This window comes from Balaenoptera musculus, chromosome 11 (assembly GCF_009873245.2).
Source record: "Balaenoptera musculus isolate JJ_BM4_2016_0621 chromosome 11, mBalMus1.pri.v3, whole genome shotgun sequence".
Classification (NCBI taxonomy): Eukaryota; Metazoa; Chordata; class Mammalia; order Artiodactyla; family Balaenopteridae; genus Balaenoptera; species Balaenoptera musculus.
Genome location: NC_045795.1, coordinates 31,865,831 through 31,887,463, shown reverse-complemented (window position 1 = coordinate 31,887,463; position 21,633 = coordinate 31,865,831). Strand labels below are relative to the sequence as shown.

The 21,633-nt window shown below is 51.9% G+C and overlaps 2 protein-coding genes across 4 annotated transcripts; both read left to right on the top strand.

Moving 5' to 3' along the window:
- The first annotated feature begins 982 nt into the window (after positions 1-982).
- Positions 983-4,785, top strand: LOC118903061 (MAD2L1 binding protein). The gene is made up of 3 exons (XM_036867732.1): positions 983-1,053; positions 1,573-1,832; positions 3,858-4,785. Exons 1-3 carry the CDS (start codon positions 1,005-1,007, stop codon positions 4,368-4,370), a joined length of 822 nt encoding a protein of 273 aa, XP_036723627.1. The 5' UTR covers positions 983-1,004; the 3' UTR covers positions 4,371-4,785.
- Positions 4,786-7,766: 2,981 nt separating this feature from the next.
- RSPH9 (radial spoke head component 9) lies at positions 7,767-21,531 on the top strand. Of its 3 annotated transcripts, none has more exons than XM_036869406.1 (5): positions 7,767-8,016; positions 11,029-11,194; positions 13,651-13,780; positions 14,258-14,404; positions 21,036-21,254. In XM_036869406.1, exons 1-5 carry the CDS (start codon positions 7,790-7,792, stop codon positions 21,194-21,196), a joined length of 831 nt encoding a protein of 276 aa, XP_036725301.1. In that variant the 5' UTR covers positions 7,767-7,789; the 3' UTR covers positions 21,197-21,254. The 3 variants fall into 3 exon arrangements, with proteins under 3 accessions (XP_036725301.1, XP_036725302.1, XP_036725303.1); XM_036869407.1 differs by having other exon boundaries at positions 7,786-8,016; positions 11,029-11,155; positions 21,036-21,531; XM_036869408.1 differs by having other exon boundaries at positions 7,786-8,016; positions 20,199-21,178.
- Positions 21,532-21,633: the final 102 nt, after the last annotated feature.

Sequence of the window (21,633 nt, the reverse complement as noted above, 5' to 3'; positions counted from 1 at the left end):
CTCCTGTTTGTCCATCACAGCCTTAACTCTTCATAAGCTGAACTCTTTTTATTCCTTGAATAGAGGATTCTCTTGTATCTCAAGGTCTTGTTAAAAAACAAAGTTCAACTGAAGATTTGAAGATCTAATTGGCTTTATTTAACAATTCATGAATCATGCAGCATCCCATCTAGTAAATACAAAGGCACCCTGAGGGGCTGTTCAAAATGCAAGACTTTTATAGAAAGGGGGGGCAAGATAAGGAGGTTATTAGCAAAAGGAAAGAAAGGATTAGGGGGAATGTTGGGGGACTTATCTTGCAGATTACCTCACTAGCGCTGACTAGGAAATTCCAGACTGGTTAGTTTAAAATTCCACTCCAGGAGAAGCTGAAACTGCTACTGGGTTAGGAAATGAGTCTTGGTGAGATTTAGCACAAGTGAATCCGTTTGGGGGTTGTTTCTTTATAACAGTCTCCACCAGGCCCTCCTCTTTACCTTTACTCATCCTACAGGTCACAGTTTCCTCCGGGACCACCCCTCACTCCCACCCCCTCTAGGTTAGGCGCTCCTGTTCTTCGCGTCCGCTGCCCATGTATGCCTTACTATATAATTCATCACATTGCCTTGAATCTATTAGGCATTGAACCCTTTGCGGACAGCGCCTGCCTCTGGCTTCTTCGCCGCAGAGTCTCCAGCACCTAGGACAGGGCCTGGCACGAAGTAGGTGCGCAGCGAATAGGGAACGCAGGAGAGAACGGATGCATGCGGGCGGGTGTCCTTTGGAAGGCAGCGCTACGTGGCTGAGAACCCGTGGTTTCCCTGTGGGAGAAGGGCTCAGCGGACTTGCCGGACGGTGTTAAGAAGGAGAGCGCAGAGCTCAATTCCCCACCAAGCCCAGCCTCCGCCACACTGACGCGGCGCCCCGCCCACTTTCGGGCAACGGAACCGGAAGTGGAAGCGCGGTTTTCCCATGAGGCTGCGCGGGGCGCCTATTCAAACTGCACGGAGAGTGGGGAGGAGGTCATGATGGCGGCCCCAGAGGCGGAAGTGCAGCCCCCGGCTGCAGTCTCTGGTAAGGCGTGGGGTCCGGAGCTCGAGGAGTCTGTTTCCTCCCTACCGCTGCCCCCTCCAGTCACTTAGCCCCTGGCCCCTTCTCTGGCCCGTCTTTCTTGTCCCCATTTCCCTGCGTCCCTCTCAGTTCTGACTCGGCCCCGTTGACTCCATCGCCCCCACGGCCCTGGATTCCATTGGTTCACCACCCTTTTCGCGACGGGTTCTGGGCCCTGCTTGACTACACTTTCTCTCAACTCGTTTTCCCAGATCAGGGCCTCCACTTTCTGAGCAGAGCCCCAGTCGCTGCCTCCGAAATCCTCCACCCGTTCCCCGCAAATCCCGCCGTCACTTCACCTTAGGCAACTGGGATCCGGAACCTCCGCGCCACCGCCCACAGGGGAGTTTGCGGAGGGAATCTGCATGTGTCGGGGTGTCGCCTCCTCAGTGGTGGCCGATGTCGCCACAAGGGAATGAGAAGACTGGCTTTGGCCTTTTAAGTTTTTCATTTTTCTCTCTTGTCCCTCTGTGCACCTACCAGATTTGGAGTGGTGTGAGAAGTCGGAGGAAACCCACGACCCCCAGATAGAAGTTGAGACCACCTCCGCCCAGGAACCTCCCAACCCTTCGGAGCGCCTTCGCCCCAGAGACTGCGTGGTGCCAGTGGTGTTTCCCGGGCCTGTCAGCCAGGAAGGGTGCTGTCGGTTTACTTGTGAACTTCTGAAGCATATCATGTACCAACGCCAGCAACTCCCTCTGCCCTACGAACAGATTAAGCACTTCTACCGAAAACCTCCCCAGGTGGGTACAGGCTTTGGGAGAAAGTTGGTGGGGAGACTTTGTGGCTATTAGATGGTGGGCAGGTAAAAAGGGCGTCTAAGGAATCTTCAGGCCTGTCAGCCTAAGCAGCTGTAAGGGATGTTTCAGCCCTATGGCTTCTGTCCCTTTCTACCCACTCTAGTCTTGATAGTCTAACCCTTCCTGCTTTTCCTCTTGTTTTCTTTTTCTGAAACTCCTATTGTGTGTTGCATTTGGACTTCATGAACTGATCCTTTAATTTTAGTGTCTTTTCTGTCCATATCCTCATCTCTTTGTTTCTATGTTATATTTTCTGTGGGTTTATATTATGTTTATATAAATATAAATGTATATTTATATAAACTTCCCTGAGTTTATATTCTAACACTTACATCATTTTTTTTTTTGGCAGTCATATCTTTTTCTTAATTTTTACATGTTTCTTTTAAATTGCATCCTGTTGTTTCCTGTCTGTATGAACTTCTCTTACCTGTGGACGTTAATTATTGTATTTTTGAAGCTTTTCTCTGTCGCTTGCTTGTCTCCATTTCTTCCAGATTCCTTCTCCTATTTATTTGTTTTGGTCTCTTTCATGTTAGAGGCTTTTATTTGGTGTCTGATGAATATTTAAGAATAAGTCATTGAAAGTTCTGTGTGCATGTCTGGGCCTCTGAGCTAGCTGATAGCCTTGAAGGATATTGGGTGAGAAAGTAATGGTAGTGATAACAGGAAAGAGGATTATTTGGTCTAATAAAGGTGATTCTGGAGTTGTCTTCCAGTTAAACATGGCAAATTGAACACATGCTTATCTGTGCTCCCATCTGAAATACTACTAAATGAGAGAAATAGGAAGGAAGGAAAGAAAGAGAGAAAGAGGACTTCCAAAACATTCTGTCTGGGTGGAGGAAATTGGCAGGTGATCTAAGGATCCTTGCACAGGTGTTCCCTCAGTCCCCATGTGTTCACTTTTGTCTTCTGTGGTGCTTAAGTAGACAATTCCTGGGCCTTTATGGGCTTCTGCATTGTGAATCATTTCAACTTCTCAGGAGAGTCCCCTCTGTCAGTACTTGGTATTCAGCTCTTTCGAACTCTTCCATCTACTTTCTCTCTTCCAAAAGTTTGTTGTTGCCTTTGGCCACTGTTGTCTATTTTCCAGTTCTTTTTTTTTTTTTTTTTTGCTATTTATTTTTGGCTGTGTTGAGTCTTCGTGGCTGTGTGCCGGCTTTCTCTAGTTGTGGCGAGTGGGGGCTGCTCTTTGTTGCAGTGCGCGGGCTTCTCATTGCAGTGGCTTCTCTTTTTGCGGAGCACGGGCTCTAGGTGTGAAGCCTTCAGTAGTTGTGGCATGCGGTCTCAGTAGTTGTGGCTTGTGGGCTCTAGAGTACAGGCTCAGTAGTTGTGGCGCACAGGCTTAGTTGCTCCGCGGCATGTGGGATCTTCCCGGGCCAGGGCTTGAACCCGTGTCCCCTGCGTTGGCAGGCGGATTCTTAACCACTGTGCCACCAGGGAAGTCCCTTCCAGTTCTTTTTGCCCTTGGGAGCCCTCTTTCTCTCCCCTCCTTCCCTCCCTTCCTGTCTCCCTCCGTTCCCTCTTTCCTTCCTTCCTTCCTTCCTCCCTTCCTCCCTCCATCCCTCCCTTCCTTCCATTTGCCATGTTTAACTGGAGGATGAACTGCAGAATTTATTAGACCAAATAATCCTCAGTCTTGTTATCACTCTCAGCACAGCAAAGATTTGCCACCTGCCGTGCCACCACATCTCCTTGAATATTTTAGTTGCTAAATTCTGGGTGCCTCCTGCTTCAGAACACTGTCTGCTCTTCTAAGTGTGGAAGAATTATGATTTTGTACAACGAATGTAGTTTCCTTTTTGATACATTGCCCTCTGATAAAACCCAGTGTCTTGCCTGTGGCAGTTCACTGAACTGGAAATCCAGTCCCATAAGTCTACTCCATCCCAGAGGGTTCTTCAGAGGTCATTAGCTTTCCCCTACCTTGCAGAACTTCTCTGTCACCATTCTTTGTCCTCATAGGCAGAGGACGTGGTGAAGAAGAAACCTCGGGCCACTGCCGAGGCGAGCAGCAGGAAATGCCAACAAACCCTGGCAGAATTGGAGAGCGTCCTCAGCCACCTGGAGGGTCTCTTTGCCCGGACTCTAGTACCACGAGTGCTGATCCTCCTTGGGGGCAATGCCCTCAGTCCCAAGGAGTTCTATGAGCTTGACTTGTCCCGCTTGGTCCCCAACAGCATGGACCCGAACCTGAGCACAGCAGCTTGTTTGCGCCGCCTCTTCCGAGCCATTTTCATGGCTGATGCCTTCAGTGAGCTGCAGGTTCCTCCACTCATGGGCACCATTGTCATGGCACAGGGTCACCGCGACTGTGGAGAAGACTGGTTTCGACCCAAGCTCAACTACAGAGTGCCTAGCCGGGGCCACAAATTGACTGTGACCCTGTCCTGTGGCCGACCCGCCATCCCAGCTACAGCCTGGGAGGATTACATTTGGTTCCAGGCACCAGTGACACTGAAGGGCTTCCACGAGTGAATGGGAATGCTCATCGTGAACACAATGGCTAAATTATCTTTCCCCCTGTGGCACCAAGTCACCCATCTCTTGCTTGGAGCTAGTTAATTCCTGGTGAGAGGAAGGTTGTCTCCTTCTGGCTGCCTGCCTCCCTTAGACTTCCCGGGGGGCTGATGGTATGGCTGGGGCTGTAATAATCATCACTGAACAAGCATCTCTTTGAATCAAAGGCTGATTTTCCCAGAGGGTTCTGGGTCAGGTGTTTCTTTTGGAGGTTGGAAAGCAAACATGGGCCCATAGACAGACACCCCTATGGAGGTGACCCTTTTCTGCTTTTTGCTGTGGCCTTTCAGAATTTTTACTAGGGACATAATGTGGATATGACTCATGAACTTAAATATAAAATGTATGGATTAATGTTACATTTTCCTGAAACGCTTTTAGCTTAAAGAGACTTTCCAGGCTTGAGGTTAGAGTATTTTATCTTCCCCCTTGGCCTCTTATGCTTTGGGCTTCCATGATTTTTTTTTTTACTAATGATTCTTTCTCTTCATCAGCCCCAGGCCAATCTGGGAAGTTAAGTGACTTGGCCAAGGTTCTATAACAGTTCGATATCAGAGCTGGGGCAAGAGTTCTCATCAGCTAACTCCTAGCCCGATGTTCTTTGCTTGCCACATGAGTATGTGTACCCAAAGCAGAGGTCACATGGGGGAAGGGAGCTGAGAAAAGAAAACCGAGAGAGTCTTTGCAAAGCCTGATTGAACCACAGGCTAAGGCACCAAGACTGCCCTGTAGGCTCACTTCCCTGAGGCCAGATGTCCCTTCTGGAATTCTGCCCTGCCTCTCTCCATTGCAGTTGCGTGGTGGCTGCTGGCAGTTACTGTTGGCAGTATTGTCCTCAGGCAAACCCTGCTGTCCTGCCTGTGGCTGTGCTTCCTCAGCTACGTTTCTGGCTTGGCCATCCTGATCCTTACCGTTATCCTCTCCAGCTTGACGCTGTCCTGACCACTAAGCACTGATGCCCTTTGTCCCTGAGAACACCTGCTTATTTCTTGGAAGCAAGTTGAAGACAGAATCCTCATCCTGCTGGTGTTGGAGATAGGGGTGTGTGTGTGAGTGTGTGTGTGTGTGTGTGTGTGTGTGTAAATGGGGGCAATATATACTATTTTTTATGTTTTAAGAAGAATTATGTTTTATATTTTAAGAAGACATAAAAATAGTTTATATTTTATAGTAGGTTTTAAGCACTTTACATACATTATCTAATCTAATAACCTTGAAAAGTTCATATTATAGTCCCCGTTTTATAGATAATGCTTGGGGAGATTGGGGAGGTTGAATAACTTGCATAAGATAAGTGTTGAAACCTGGATTCATGAGATTGAATAACTTGCATAAGTGTCGAAACCTGGATTCAAACCCAGTCCAGCTGGCTCCAGAGGCTCAGTGCTTTACACTGTGCTGTACACCCTGTGTGATTTTACTCTGAGCTAATTAAACAGGGTTTGCCCTACTGAAGGTGGTAGAATTGGAAAGCTGCAGGACTTCCGTCTCTGGCTTCAGATTGTGTTTCGTGACATGGAACCTGCCATTTATTGGTGCGGAGTAAACATGGAATCAATGCAAACAAAAGGTTTGAGATCTTTTCTGTGCTGTGTCCACTTGAAGCATATTCCACCAGCTGGACTTTGCTGTTTTTGTGTCTGATATTACCTTACAGAAGAGGAGCAGGGCCATATCTCCCACTTGGGAAGGGACAGGCTGAGGGGTCTGCCTAAAGGGAGGGAGAGTTTTGAACAAGGGAGTTATAAATTGTTTTGAGATGTAAGACACATTAAGCCAAGTCAGATTCCCTCAAGTACTACTTTTAAAAGCCTTCATAAACAATGTCTAGGCAATCAAAACAAAGTAATTATTCAGGTAATTTAGACACTTCTCTGTCGGGTTGGCATTGGGGCCAGGTCATTCTGATTTCATGAGTCCTCCAAAGGAATCCAGAAATTAAAAGATCAGTTAATAATTTTATCAATAAATCCCATCTCCTCTGACAACAAGCCTGCTGAGGCACCTGTTTATCTCTTTTTTAAAATTTATTTATTTTTGGCTGCATTGGGTCTTTGTTGCTGAGCACGGGCTTTCTCTAGTTGTGGCGAGCGGGGCTACTCCTCTTTGTGGTGTGCGGGCTTCTCATCGCGGGGGCTTCTCTTTGTTGCGGAGCACGGGCTCTAGGTGCGCGGGCTTCAGTAGTTGTGGCACATGGGCTTCAGTAGTTGTGGTTCGTGGGCTCTAGAGCGCAGGCTCAGTAATTGTGGCGCACGGGCTTAGTTGCTCCTTGGCATGTGGGATCCTTCCAGACCAGGGATCGAACCCGTGTCCCCTGCATTGACAGGCGGATTCTTAACCACTGCACCACTATGGAAGTCCCTGTTTATCTCTTAACCTTGACTGGGCACTCCAGAGATGGATGTGAAGAAATAGTATCTAGCCCAGGGAGTGAAGAGCCCCAGCTTCAGTGGGGTTCTGGCCTTTCATCTGTTGCCACCACTTTCGCCTAAAAGCAACAGTTGTGGGGCTTGAGGTAGGTAAATGTAGGTGGTAGGGAACATGTAGTTGTTAATGTAAATGAAAATGTTGATGGGAAAGTGTAGTCTGTAAAATCACCCATTTTGTACCCCTCTTCGCACCCTCCTTTCCCAAGGTGTGGCCCTATACCTTGCCCCAATTGCCTAGGCCCCAGCTACCGGTGCCGCAGGGCTAGTGGGATCTTAATTCCCCCACCAGGGATTGGCCCAGGTCCTCAGGCAGTGAAAGCGGGGAGTCCTAACCAACCACTGGGCCGCTGGGGAACTTCCCCGCCCCCGCCCCCCCTCATCACCTTGCCTAGGTCTTTGTAAGACTTGGCTTTGCGGGGGATTAATTGCCTTGGTATCCTAGAGCCAAGAGGATCTCAAATTCTTTTCTGCATAGATAATTCTGAGGCCAAGAAAGGACATGACTGGAGTGAAATAATATAGCTAGTGTCGCTGTTGCATTTTTCTTCCCAAACCCCCACTGCGTATACAGTGAGGACTCAGTAAATGTCGACCGTGTGTAAGGGCTTAGGGAAAGCAAAAATATCCCCAGAACTTGGCTTATTTGGACCTCCAATCTATCAACTGTATCCTACCTATTTGGGGGGAAAAAATCACGCCGTTGCCCTGACAACAACACCTCCCAACACCTACTCGGGAAAGGAAGCGGGAGGGAGCTAGTGTACCCCTGGCTTTTCGGAAGGGCTCCATGGGAAGAAGGGCTGGCAGGAGGCCCCAGAAGGCTGGGCTACAGGAGGTCGCGTGCGTGAAATCCCGCTTCCGGTCGGATGGAAGGGCGGAGCTTTGGGTCTCAGTGGACACCGGCTTCTCCTAGCAACCTGGCAGGCGTTGAGCAGAGCCGCTGGAGCAATGGACGAAGAGAGCCTCCTATTGTCTCTGGAGCTGGCGTCCGGTAGTGGGCAGGGCCTCAGCCCGGACCGTCGGGCCTCACTGCTCACTTCCCTTATGCTGGTTAAACGCGACTACCGCTTCGATCGGGTCCTTTTCTGGGGCCGCATCCTCGGCCTCGTCGCCGATTACTACATCGCGCAGGGCCTGAGCGAGGACCAGCTCGCACCGCGCAAGACCCTGTACAGGTGGAGGCGGCGCCCGGGCTGGCTGAGGCCACAGGGGGATACTGAGGAGCCGGGGGCTAGCGAGGGCCGGGAAGGGGTGGGTGCGAGGTAGGATCGAAAGGGGCGAGGTCCAGGAAGAGAGTGGGCGAGGTCCTCCCTGGGAGGACACGTGGGGAGGGGCGCCAGAGAAAGAGACTGGTGGGGTTATAATGGAAGCGTGGCAAGAACGGAGGCAGGGCAAGATGAAAGTTTCTGGAGAATGAAGACCCAGAGTAGACGTCAGGTGGTGGACCTGCTTTTTCAAAGAGTTCAGCTTGGAGAAGGGTCAGAAGCCTTGAGGGGTGGTGGGGAGCTGTTTGGAAGTGGGTCCCGAAGCATTTTCGGTGGAGGTGTTGGCTCACAGGAGGCCCTCTAGGAATTAGTGAACGAATGTGGAATGAGAGAGGAGAGATTTAGAACTGAAGAAATTTCCCTGGACAGTGCCATACAGGACCATCCAACCTCTTTTTGACTACCCCCGACGATGGGGAGCTCATCATCTTACAAGCATTCCGTTGAGGCTGCAGGAAGTTGGAGACTTCATTTATCTATCCATGCATCAATCCAACATTGATTGGATGTATCCTGTGCTAGACTTGGGGTTAAAAAGATGGCTAAGACTCACCCGTATCTCCAAGTTATTCACATCCTAGGAAGGGAGACCAATGGGTAACCCAGCAATTACAGCAAAGTGTCTTAAAACTGGGACGGAGGTGTACACAAAGGGGTGCCAGGGTGGGACATTCTCCTAGAGAGTAATTAGATAAGATTACTGAGATCTGAGAGATGATCTGGAGTTCTCCAGGAAAGTGTGGGGGACAGGCATGACAGTTAGAGGGAACATCTGCAAGCTTATTGGCTTGAGCTGGCTTTGGGTGTTTTGGGAGAATAGTGGGCAGGCAAACATGGCAGTGGCAGCCTAGGGTGTTATGTTGAACTGGATGGAGAGGCCAAGGGGTTTGAACTTTGTCCACAGGCTATGGGGAGCCACTGAGGGCCTTTAATCAAGAAGAGCCTGCTCAGACCTGAGTGGGTAGAATGGTCTGGAAGTGGGTGAGCATTTGGAAGTCTGTTGCAGTGTCCAGATGAAGGAGGACTGAAAGGAGGAGGTAGCTGAGGGAATAGAGGGGAGGGATTGGAAAGATTTAAGTGGTAGAAGTGGCAGGACTTGTGACTACATGGGGAAAGGTGAAGAAGAGGTCACGGTTGACCCTTCCTTCCAGCTTAGGCAGCTGGGTAAGTGCTGGTGCCCCCCACTGGGAGAGAATTCAGGAGGTACTAGGGAAGGCCTAGTGAATTTGGTGTGAGGTGCCTATGGGGCAGGGTGGTAAGGAGGCATATTAAAGTACAGATCTGGAGTCCAGAAGAAAAATTTGGACTGAAGATAGAGATTTGAGACTCACTCTATTCCAATCAGTTTTTATTTCTTTGGCACCTAGTATGTGCTAGGCATTGATCTAGGCATGGGGAATTCACTGCGAAAAGAGACAAAGTCCTTGTCTTCATGGAGTTTACATTTTAGTGTGTATGTGGGGGAGGGGAGACAGACAATAAATAAACATACACTTAGCATTGGTGCTAAAGGAGACAGAGAATACAGGATGGGGCACTATTATAAATAGTAACATTTGAGAAGAGACCTGAAGCAACTGAGAGAGTAAGCTGTGTGTTTATCTCAGGGAAAAGCATTCCAGGCAAGTGCAAAGGCCCTGAGGCAGGTGTGTGCTTAGTGTAGTGTGGAACTCTGAAGAGGCTAGTGTGGCTAGAGAGGAGTGAGTGAGGGGGACCATTGCATGAGGTCAGAGAGGGGCCGAGACAATTGTGCAGGGCCCTGTGGGGCACTGTAAGGACTTGGCTCAATGGGAAGTCACTGGAAGGTTCTGCACAGAGACACGATCTGGCTTAGGTTTTAACAGCTGGGTGGGGACTAGACTGAAAGGGGAGCAGGTATGGACATGGGGAGACCGGTTAGGAAGCTACTGCAATATCTGGGCAAGAGTAGATGGTGGCTTGGACAAGGGTGGAAGCAGTGGAGGTGGTGAGAGGTGGCTGGATTCTGGATGTCAACTAGGGAGTAGCTGGGGTTCTAGGGGTCAGGTAGGTGAGACTGTGGAGAGAAAAGAGCAGTGAGAATAGATCCTTGGAAGTACTTAAGGCACTGGAGGAGGGAGAAGGGAGATGTAAAAGGAAATAGAAATGGAGATGCGTTTGTTGGGTTTTAGGTCCCATGGATGACCTTCTTCGGAGCAGTTTCTTGGGGTGCCAGGGGCAGAATCATGGTGCAGTGGTCAAAGAGTGAAAGTGAGGGAGAGCAAGGGCTGCCACAGAGCAAATTGTTCTCGATTATGGTTCAGAGTTGGGGAAGAAGAGGGCAGGACAGGAAAGGGGCATTTTCTAGAGGGGCATGGATTTGAGGGCTGTTGTTTTGTAAAGCTGGGGCGTTTTCATGTTGTGAAGGAGCCAGTGGAGAGTGAAGGGAGGAAACGTGAGCAGAGAGCAGGCTGGGGACGCAGGCCCTACGTGGATGAGGGAGGAGTGGGAGGATATCCCCTCCTGGCAGGATGTGAGAAAGAAGGGAAGACCTCAGAGGAGGAGAGCTTCTTGAGCCTGGGCTGGGCTTTCCTGAGAAGTGGGTGGAGATGGCCATGCTGTCAGCTCAGCAGGCAGGCTGAGCATGAATTTGGGGCCCACAGGAGCAGAGGCACCTGCAACTGAGGAAAGTTCAGCTTCCAGAAACTCAAATGGGACCTCACAGTCCAGATATCTATCTAGGAAGAAGCTCTTGGAATCTTGGCATACTGAAGCTTTTAAAAGATAAAGCTGAATTTCATCACATGTGGGGTGGGGTGCACCACAGGCACTTAGCGCTTCTTAGGGGAAAGATGTGACTCCCAACAGCTCTTCTTGGGCCTCACCTCTCTTGAGAAGGGGCGGGGGCAGGAAGCTGGAGTCAGAGGGGGGTTAGAATCGGGGTGATGGGGATGTTGTTGGCAGCCTGAACTGCATGGAGTGGAGCCTCCTGCCCCCTGCCACGGAGGAGATGGAGATGCAGACGTCTGTGGTGAAGGGCCGCTTCGTGGGGGACCCCTCACATGAGTACGAACACACCGAGCTGCAGAAGGTGAATGAGGGCGAAAAGGTCTTTGAAGAAGAAGTAGTGGTGAGTGAAGACAAGAGGAGGAGGAGGGCCCGAATGAAAGGGACCTGGGCCATCCAAACCCCAGCCCAATGCACACTGCGGCAGAAACAACGTTTATCATCGCTGCCACTGGTGCCAGCTGGGCCTGGGTTGCTGGGTGTGTTAGGCCCTGTGCCACTGTGCCAGTCCCATTGCTTCATCCTCACAGCTCTGGGAAGTTGGTACCTTACTTTCCAGGTGATAGAGAGGAGAAAACGGAAACATAGAGAGGTTAAGTGACTTGCCCAGGGTAACACCACTCCTGAGTGATGACAGGGTGGCAAAGTGGCTGGGCAACTCTCTGGGGAGCCGTGCTATGGGGCTGGGGCTGGGAAGAAGGGGTGTGTGCTTTGCTCTGGGGCAAGGGGGTGTGTGCAGGTGCTTATATTTTTGTATAAATTTGTATTTTACTAGATAATACATTCACTTGGTTCACAATTCACAAAAAGGAATATAGTAAAGTTTCCCTCCTACCCTATCCACCAGTCACTCAGGTCGTCTTTCTGGGGGTCATTAATATAACCGTGTTGCGTGTGTGTGTGTGTCCAAGTCTTGCCACTCAAAGTGCAGTCTGTATCAGAAGCATCACCATGCCCTGGGAGTTAGAAATGCAGACTCTTGGGCTGGCATCAGGGTCTGAATTTTAACATGTTCCAAGGGGATTTATTTTTAATTTTTATTATTTTTTAATAAGTTTATTTATTTATTTTTGGCCATGTTGGGTCTTCGTTAATGCGCGCGGGCTTTCTCTAGTTGCAGCAAGTGGGGGCTTCTCATGGCGGTGGCTTCTCTTGCTGCAGAGCACGGGCACTAGGCATGCAGGCTCAGTAGTTGTGGCTCGCAGGCTCTAGCGCACAGGATCAGTAGTTGTGGCGCACGGTCTTAGTTGCTCCTTGGCATGTGGGATCTTCCTGGACCAGGGCTCGAACCTGTGTCCCCTGCATTGGCAGGCGGATTCTTAACCACTGTGCCGCCAGGGAAGTCCCTCCAAGGGGATTTAAATATGCATTAAAGTTTGAGAAGCTCTGCTTCCAGAGACATTTTATGCAAGTACAAACCTCAGCCAATACCTCACCCCGACATATTCTCTTTTTATCTTAAAAAACAAAACAAAACAAGTGGCAGCATGTTATGCACACAGTTCTGCACTTTGCTTTTTTCTCCTAACAATATATTTTGGAGATTTTTCTACATCAGTGCCTGAAGAACCTCCCCATTCTTTTTACCATTGTGTGAACGTACCATATTTAACCGGCGTCTCATTCACGGAAATGTCGGTTTCCAAGTTTTCGCTCTGACAAGCGATGCCACAGTGAATAAGCTTGTGCATGCGTCATTTCCCATGCATGCACTCGATTTGAAGGATCAACTCCTAGAAATGGGGTTGTGCAGTCAAAAAATAACCAGCCCAAGTTCTGAAACTAGAGAAACCTGGGATTCAAAACCCAGCCTCTGCACTGGAACCCAGGTGATGCCGAAACTCTGGGTCTCTAGGTCTATGATGCTTCAGCTGCAACCCCGTGCCCGCCTGACAAACTTAACCTCCCCTCAGTTTTATTTTCTGTAGAATTGGGATCATTATGTTTACTTTGCAGGCTTGTGCAGATTAAATGAGGTGACATATTTAAAGCCCCTGGCCTAGACACTTATTATTAGTTTCGATCTCCTCCTTTGTAATCAATTCTAGTCAGCAGCCCATGGGAAACAGGTGGTTGAGTGACTTTGGGGGCTCCCAGTGACATGTTTTCCCTGGCAAGTGCTGCTTTTCCCCAAACATCTCTATGAAGTCCTTTTGTTCAGGGTTGCCCTTGATATTGATTATAACCAAATTTCATCTGCGTAAAAATTGTATAGGGTGATGCTTGAGAAATAATGTTAAGTCAAAGGGCAGGATATGAAACTATATAAACTGTAACTCTAATTTTCCTTTGAATATAGGCATAGAAAAAAAGAATAGAAGGAAGTATACCAATATGTTATCAGCGATTACCTTTAGAAGGTGGGATTATGAGTGGTTTTCATTTTCTTAGGTATATTGTAAAATATTTCTCTATTACCCAGATAGTCTACAGTGAGCATGATAGCTTTTATATTTTAAAAAGGCAAAATAAGCAACATTAAAATATGATGATAGAATGGTTTGTTTCTGGAAAGGTACATAAAAAACCATTAACGGTATCTGCCCCCAGTGAGGGCAATTTGGGGGCCAGGGATGAAGTGAGAGAGACTGCTTTTTTTTTTAATTTTTAAATATTGCACTCATCACCAATTTAAGAAAGGAAGGGAGGGTGGGAAGGCGAGGACTCACCATCGTGATTTTCCATGGACCTGGCATCTACACTGTGGTGACCCAGATCAGATGGTCATGCTGAGGCCCTTGCACCAGGAGTGACTGGGCACAGCGCCCTGGCAGGATGGCTTGTCTCTTGTCTCCTCAGGTCCAGATCAAGGAAGAGACCCGCTTGGTGTCCATCATTGACCAGATCGACAAGGCTGTGGCTGTCATCCCCCGAGGTGCCCTCTTTAAGACCCCTTTTGGACCCATCCGTGTCAATCGGACCTTTGAAGGTGAATTCTCAGGCATCTCTTAGGGCCAGAAGGCATCTCTTCCTGAGCATAGTTGGACACATGCCTGGGAGTCCAGGGGAGACTGCCCACTTTCTCAGAGAAAGAATAGCTGTGGCCACATCACTTGGGAGGATGTGCCCAATGACCTGGTATCTGTGCTTGGCATGGGTACCCAGTCACTGGACCCTGACTCTTTTATGCCTGAGGGTGGGGGAGCATCTGGCCACCTGGGTCTGGGGCTTTGTGTGGTGCTGGGCTCCCCGCCTTTTCCTACCCTCCTCCTCCATGGTCTGTCCTCATTGCAGGATCTGAGCCAAGTTCGGCTGAGAGAACACTGCTCCCTTTTCGCCCTTCAGTCCCCCGTCAGTAGCTGACTGAGTCCTCTGCAAGCCCCTCCACGTGGTCCCCAATCATAGAGGAAGGGGGCTGTGGGGTTTGGGGATGACCTTCACTTCCTACCTGCCGCCCCTTTTGTAGGACTGTCCTCGTCTGAAGCCAAGAAGCTCAGTTCCTACTTCCACTTCAGGGAGCCTGTTGAGCTGAAGAACAAGACCTTGCTTGAGAAGGCTGACCTGGACCCCTCCCTGGACTTCATGGACTCCTTGGAGCATGACATCCCCAAAGGTAACAGCCTGTTACTTGGAGGACATTGGATTTGCCCCCAGGTCAGAGCAGTGGGCCGTGCCACCTGCCATTCTCCTCTAAGAGTGGGACCGAGGGCCTGGGTGGGAACTGGGGGTTCACTGTGGGGCCTTGAGGGTGGGGCTTCCCCAGGGCCCAATACAGGGCTCAGCTCCTAGTAAACAGTTGGTAAGTGTTTGCGGACAAAAGGATTGTCTTCCATGTGCTTCCACAGACAGGAAGTCTCTCAGTGTTTCTTTTGATTTTCATACCAATCTTGAATGGAGGCAAATTGGGAATCTCCCCTGACCCAAAACATCTCTGAAAACACCCCTGAAAATACTAGCCATCCATACATCTCAGTGGTTAGTTTCAGGGTTAGATCCAGTGCTTAGCACACAGCTGGTGCTCAGTGAGTGGGTGCCGACCGACCTGCTGAGGCCACCTGCTAAGGAAATGAGTTCCATACATTTGCCTCCTGTTATGTGGTTGTACTTTTTAATCATAAAACATACAACTTCAGAGGCCTCCTTTTTTAAAAAAATATTTATTTATTTATTTGGCTGTGTTGGGTCTTCATTGCTGCGTGTGGTCTTTCTCTAGTTGCGGTGAGCGGGGGCTACTCTCCGTTGCGGTGCGTGGGCTTGTCATTGCGGTGGCTTCTCTTGTTGCGGAGCACAGGCTCTAGGTGCGTGGGCTTCAGTAGTTGTGGCTCGTGGGCTCTAGAGCGCAGGCTCAGTAGTTGTGGTGCACGAGTTTAGTTGCTCCCTGGCATGTGGGATCTTCCCGGACCAGGGATCGAACCCTTGTCCCCTGCATTGGTAGATGGATTCTTAACCACTGTGCCACCAGGGAGGTCTCCAGAGGCCTTCTTGTGCTTCAGGTCCCACCTGGCCCAGGCACACAGCCAGCAGTTGGTGGAGTCACAGAGACCCCATTTCCTTCCTGGGGTCCACCAGTAGAGACGAGCATGTCCTTGGAAGGACGAGCTCTTGCTTGGATGCTGCAGCCCAGGACAGGTGCCAGGCTCCGGCATTCGGGGGCCAGACCCAAGGCACTGACTCAGCACCCCTGCTTCTTTCCCTCCCCATGCTTGGTGTTCTGAGAACTGGAGGGAATCTGTTGTTGATGATGGCAAAGATAATGATACTAGTAACTACTCATAAAAGCAATGACACTGCTTATTGTGTGCCAGACATTGTACTGTCCTTCCCATGCCTTATCTCATTTTAATCTTCACAGCTGACCTATGAGGTAGATACTATTATTATCCCCATTTTACAGATGAAGAAACAGAGGCTCAGAGAGTTAAACCCAAGGACATAGTGTTAGAGCGTTAGACTCCAAGGCTCTGGCCTTAACTGTGGTGTCAAGTAGACGGTGTTTCATTTTAAGTGGACATTGGGAATGGCAGGACAATAGTCACTCCCACCACTAAGGGGAAACGCTTCTGAGGAGCAATGAGCAACCCAGTCGGGCTGGAACTCAGGGTAGGGGTGGGACGGCAGTAGTCGTTAAAGGAGAGGGCTCTGGAACCAGAAAGCCTGCGTTGGAATCCTGAATCTGCCTCATACTAGCTGGGTGACCTCAGGCAAGTCCCTCAATTTCCTTGTGCCTCAATTTGTAAAAGGGGAATAATACTTCCTACCTCATTGGGTTGTTATGAGAATTAAATGAGTTAACACATATACAAAACATTTATAATAGTGCTTAACACATTAAGGACTCAAGTAAAAATTAATAATTATTACTGATCTTGTTGTCGGTAGCAAAAAGGCCTTAGAGGTGGGTCGGGCAGGCCTAGGGGGGCCTAGGAGGCCAAGGGGTAGGAGGCGTAGACCAAGGCAGTAGGAGCTGCTGGTGGCTCGTGAGCAGGTCTGTGATAACAAGGCAGTGGTGCATGGATGGATGGAAAGGGGCAAGCCAGGGACCTGGAGGCTGTTTCACGGCTACTGCAGTGCCCCAGGGGCTGGGCTGTGGGTCCCAGGTGGGTAAGGACTGCCAGCAAAGAGTGGCTACTCTGGCCTCCACCACATGGGGGCTCCAGAGTCAACCCTCCTTGAGCATAGAAAAGGGGGTCCTGGACCTCTGGGGGAGATGAAGAAGGTTTATTGGGGATGGGCATTTCTCAACCACCAGACATACTTCCCAGACTCCCATTACCTCCTCCAATTCTTTGCTCCCTGCCTGGCAAGGCTGGAGGGGGCTGCACATCCCTGGTTGATAAAGGGAGCCAGGAACACTGTGGTGGTGGGACCTGGCGCCATGGGCTGAATGGTGGACGGAGAAAAGTCCTCTTAGAGCCCCTAATCTGGGGGCAGCAGCCCCTCCTCCCTGATTCAGTGTGTGGCTGGAAAGCTCTGTCCGGTGCTGACTTCTCAGCCTTCTCACACGCAGCAGGATGCTCCAGGGCCAGCGGATGAGGCACTCCCTCCATAGCGCTGGGTGACTGGGGGTGCTAACACAAGAGCGCCTCCTCCTCCTTGAGCCTAGACTTCTTGCCCTAATGGTGGGCCTTAGGGCTGAAGCGTGATTCGACACCCAGTCCACCCCCGCTTGCTTTGCTTTGTCCGTAGTCCTGGAGCCTTAGGGCCTGAGGGCTCCTGACATCTCCTGTGTGTGTGGGCCTGAGGGGAGGGATGCTCCTGGCCTGACCTTGGGAAACTCCACAGCTTCCGGGCCTCCAGCTCCCTTCCTCCCAGACCCAACACCAGAAAGCCTCCAGGAAGTCGGGCCCAGCTTTTTCTCATGATGTCTTGATGGGAGCCATGGTGTGGGGGTGAAAGTGTGGATGGTCGGGGGAGAGCAGACACTGACTTTGCTCCCAGACTCCCTTCCTTATCTGCCACTGAAAGAGCAAAAGGAGCTGCTGGGAGGCTGCCCCATCAGGCAGACAGCAGCCAGAATGGCTGGGCTGCTAAGTGAGGCCAAAATCCCGAGGAAGAGTTCCCTGGGACACCAGCACTGGCCGGAGGGGTGGAATTTGGGAGCCGTTTTCTGCCCAGGTAGGATCAGTTTCCTTTCTGGGTCTGAGGCAATTGCTCAGGGGAACTTCATGTCATCTGTGAGCAGGTATGGCTTAGATTGGCCCTGCCTGGGGCCACTAATGCCCTCCTGAACTGTGCCTTGGGGTCTGCGGAGTTTTGTGGGAGTAGGGCTTTGGGAGCGGAACCATCCTCCTGGTGGACACAGGGCAACAGCTAAGAGTTCTCTGAGCTTGGGCTCTCGCCAGGTGAGACATGGAGCACCAGGTCAGGACACCAGATTTCTAGGCAGTACTCTTGCCATTCAATGCTCCTTAATCTTCCACTCTATCAGCAAATAATAGCCACTGAGCAGCTACTATGTCCCAGGCACCAGAGACGCCGCTGGGAACAGGACACCATCTTTGCCTCACAGAGGTTTGGGAAGATCAAATGAAACAGAAAAGTAAAATAGAAGGTGCCTCACAAGTGAAATCATAGGTGTCCTGGGAAGCAGAGCGAGCTGGGTAGAGGGCAGAGCGCCTCTCCTTGCTCCACTCTGGGCCGGAGCTGACAGATCTCAGGAACTGCTCAGCACAGGGCCGCAGAGGCTCCAGCACAATGCCCAGTTCAGGCAGCAGAGGGCAGCAAGGGGCCTGCTTCCCTGGAAAGCAGCGGGGGACCAGGGGGACAGCATCGAAGAGGGGTGGGGAACACGGTGTCCGGGATCAGCCTTCTCTTGGGGGTGTGCAGGTGGCACCTCCCTTCCAGCCCTGTGGAAGCCTGGGTGACAGGTGCTCTGTCTTCTGGACCAGGGGGGCCTGGCCTTGCTCATCAATAAGACCGGGAACTCTTCCGCCTGGTTCCCCACCCCGCCCCCACCCCCTTCCCAGGCGCTGTGGCCCTGGTGTGGTGGGAGTGGCTGCTCTGAGAAGGGGCCCATGGCCATTTCTGTGTGTGTGACAAGTTGTGTGGTGCTGGTCTGAGGACTGGTTTAAGCCATCTGCTGCCCCTGGACAGCCCTGAACCCCAGCCTGGTCCACTCTACTCCTCGAACTTAACCTCAGAGCTTTGCTGCCTTCCTTCCTGGCGGGCAGGAGAATATAACCATGATAAGCCTACCCCAGCCTGAGGTTTCCACACTGGCAAGGCGGGTGAGGCCCTGCAACTTCCTGCTGATGCAGGAGGGCCCATTCCTGATTTACCAGCTTATATCCCTCCCACCACACCCTCGAAGAAGAGCGCTTGTGGAGAAGAGTGGTTGCCAGGGGACCGGAGGGGAGGTCTGGGGGGACCTGGGAGAGACCAGGGGCTGAGAACAGAAACACCAGGGCTGCAGGCGGCTGCTTTCCCCAGAGCCCCACAGGTGGTGGCTGGCTAGGCCCAGCCTTTCCAGCAGTTGCAGTGAGAAAAGTGGGTGAAGGTGACAGCAAGCGCCTGGCTTCCCAGGTAGACGCTACGTGACTCCTGGCACGTTGAGAGTGTGTTTCCTGGGCGACCAGCTGCGCCAGGGACAAGGAAAGGACAGGAGTGTGACAGGAATGCAAGGGAGGGAGGAGGTAGTGTCACTGGCTGGCCGGCCACTTCACATGCCGCTCCTGTCCTTGGCCTGCACCCTGGGCCTGCTCGGCACCGGCCCCCAACCTGGTGGCAGCACTGTATTTCTCTAGCATCCCTGTCAGTTTCTCCTTGCTCTTGGGTGGGGTGGGGAGAGCCCCTGCTGATGAGCCTGGGCCCCCCGGTGGCCAAACCCTAGGTGGGCAGGCTGGTGCCAGGGGAGGCCAGGACCCAGCCCTTGCCCAGGGTGTGCCAAGGCGCCAGCGACAGGGAACTGCTGATAGTGGTCTGGGCCGGGGGACTCCAGGATTCCAGTTCTCCAGGGCAGCATCTGGCTGCAAGCTGCCCTCCCCAGGTGGGCAGAGCCTGACCTTTTTCAGTTCAAGGGGGCTGTGTGGCCGTGGGCTCCAAGGGCGGGGAGGGACACACCAGACGATGCTCTGGGAACTAGCAGGGGGGGCTAACAGGGGCTATCTTCTGGGGGGGCCTGTGCTTCTGGCCAGACGCTGAATGCAGTGCACTGGGAACACTTTGTTCTGTCACACCCCCTCTCCTGTTACCCATAGGCCATCTGTTTTCTGGAATGAGTGACTGGGAAAGCAACAGGCTAAGGCCTCTAGAACTCTGCGGGCAGGTCTATGAGGTGGAGATACGCAGAGGAAAGCTGCGAGCTAGGGGAAATACTCTCCACTTCTCTGACCAGGAAAGATACTGCCCCCATCCCAACCTAGGCAGTGCCCTACCCAGAGCTCTGGGAACCCAGGAACACCCTTCTTTCTTCTTAATGCTGTCTGGCCAGCACTGAGTGGGCCTGGGGGAGTGGGGTCAAGCCCACACTGTGCCTTCTGCTTCATCATCTCATGCATGGGTGGTGGCACTTGGTGCAAGCTACTGCACAGTGCTGAGGTGGCCTCCAGGTGGCCTCTCCCTAAGCAGCCCAAGGCCAGCTGACCTACACACACCCCAAAAACTCTGGCTTTGACCTGGGCAGGTGCTGGCACCCTGAGTCGGGCTGAGCTGCCATCAGAGCCAGGGGTGCCTGGTGGTCAGGTCGCTTGGATTCAGGGTGGCCCCTGGAGGGTGGGACCTGAGCTCCGAGGCTGCTGGGTGTGGAGTGACCATGGTGGGCTGTGGCTGGAGGAGGCCTGCGGGCAGAGGGGCAGTGGAAGCTAGGCAGCCAGGCTGGCCTGGCAGCTGATGAAGGCCTAGGCGCAGTTCTCAGCACATCACTGGCTGGTCCAGCACCAAAACCTTCAAAGCATTTGCCTTTCTGGCAGGGCCTGGAGCAGAGCTGCGGCTGGGCCGGGAGAGGCCTCAGTGCGCAGGGGAATAGAAGTTCCAGATCTGCATCCAGAGGCGATTTTCCCAGGCTCCTTCCTCCCACACAGCGGCTCCCTCCCTCGGTTCTGGAGCTGGATCAGGCCCTTCCCGCCAAGTCCTCACGGCTGCACAGCTCAGCCCCAGGCTGGGCTGCTCCCGTCTGGGGAGCAAAAACCAGGGCAGAACCCAGGACAGACAAAGGCTTATTAGTTGCAGCTCAAGTACCCTCCCGCCAAGGATGGCTCCCAGTCTACCGGCTGCCAGAAAGGGCTACTGAGCTGGGAGGCCTGAAACGGCCCCACTTCTATGTGAGCCTGGTCAGGTCTCATCCATCTCAGAGCAGAGGCTTCTAGCCTGGGGAAGAGAGAGCAAATGGCAAACAGCGGTGAAGCGCACCAGGACTGAAGGCCACCAGTGAGCACCCCTAGCGCAGGGTGAGAGGGAGCCTGGAGCCTCCCCTAGCCCAGCCCCAGCTCCCCTCTGCCTGTGCACTGTGGATTCAGCTTCCTCCCCCACGCAACCTTTCACTAGACTTGCTGACAAGAACAAAACGGACTGCTTTGAGTTTTACCTCTTTTCATTTCCTTTGCCCTCCCTCTGGAAGTGGTTTTAATGAGCAGTGAAATGGCTCAAAGGCAATCAGGAGGAGTAAAGTGCCGGGATAATTAAACTGTCTTCCCTTTTCCCACTGGACCTTAATGCTCGGGCCTGGCTGCCCCGAGCCTGGGGCCTCTGCATACCCGGCAGGGCTCTGCCTCCACAGTGCCCAGGCCTTGCCTCCTGCTCCTCCTCAGGGTCCTGGAGCATCCAGATGGAGAGAGGCAATACCCTGGTGGTGCTGCGCAGCCTGCTCTGGCCAGGCCTCACCTTCTACCACGCTCCTCGCACCAAGAACTATGGCTACATCTACGTGGGCACTGGCGAGAAGAACATCGACCTGCCGTTCATGCTGTAGGAGGGCCGCCTGGGGAGTCTGGAGAGTCTAAACAGTATTTTCATAATGTCCAGTGAATTTGGTCTGTTTGTTCTGTGCTGCTGCCTCCCCTCATCTCCACCTCCATGTGGCGTCCAGGCTGAGGAGAGGCCCAGCTCAAATAGAGCAAGTGGCAGAGGGTTGGAATGTGCTAACGAGAGAGAATGGTGGGAGGAAATGGTGGGGGGAGAAGGTGACAGCCAGGAGCCCTCTGAGGAGGGCAGCTTCTTGGACTCAGATGAGAGCTGCACATGGGCCGGGCAGCCTAACTTACCTCCTCCTTGCAGCCCCCCTGACCGAAAAGCTAACAGCTGTCAATAGAGAGGAAGGGAACCTGTTTGGCCCGTGAACTCCCCTGTTGCATTCACGTGGCCCATCACAAGAGATCAGTGACTCAATGCTCAGTAACTGGCCGGAAA

Excerpts from the sequence above, each read along its gene's own strand:
- RSPH9 (XM_036869406.1), top strand. The coding sequence starts at position 7,790 with ATGGACGAAGAGAGCCTCCTATTGTCTCTGGAGCTGGCGTCCGGTAGT. Across the intron at positions 13,781-14,257 it reads TGTCAATCGGACCTTTGAAG|GACTGTCCTCGTCTGAAGCC; the intron begins GTGAATTCTCAG and ends CCCCTTTTGTAG. Across the intron at positions 14,405-21,035 it reads GGAGCATGACATCCCCAAAG|GGTCCTGGAGCATCCAGATG; the intron begins GTAACAGCCTGT and ends GCTCCTCCTCAG.
- LOC118903061 (XM_036867732.1), top strand. The coding sequence starts at position 1,005 with ATGATGGCGGCCCCAGAGGCGGAAGTGCAGCCCCCGGCTGCAGTCTCT. Across the intron at positions 1,054-1,572 it reads GCCCCCGGCTGCAGTCTCTG|ATTTGGAGTGGTGTGAGAAG; the intron begins GTAAGGCGTGGG and ends TGCACCTACCAG. Across the intron at positions 1,833-3,857 it reads TCTACCGAAAACCTCCCCAG|GCAGAGGACGTGGTGAAGAA; the intron begins GTGGGTACAGGC and ends TTGTCCTCATAG.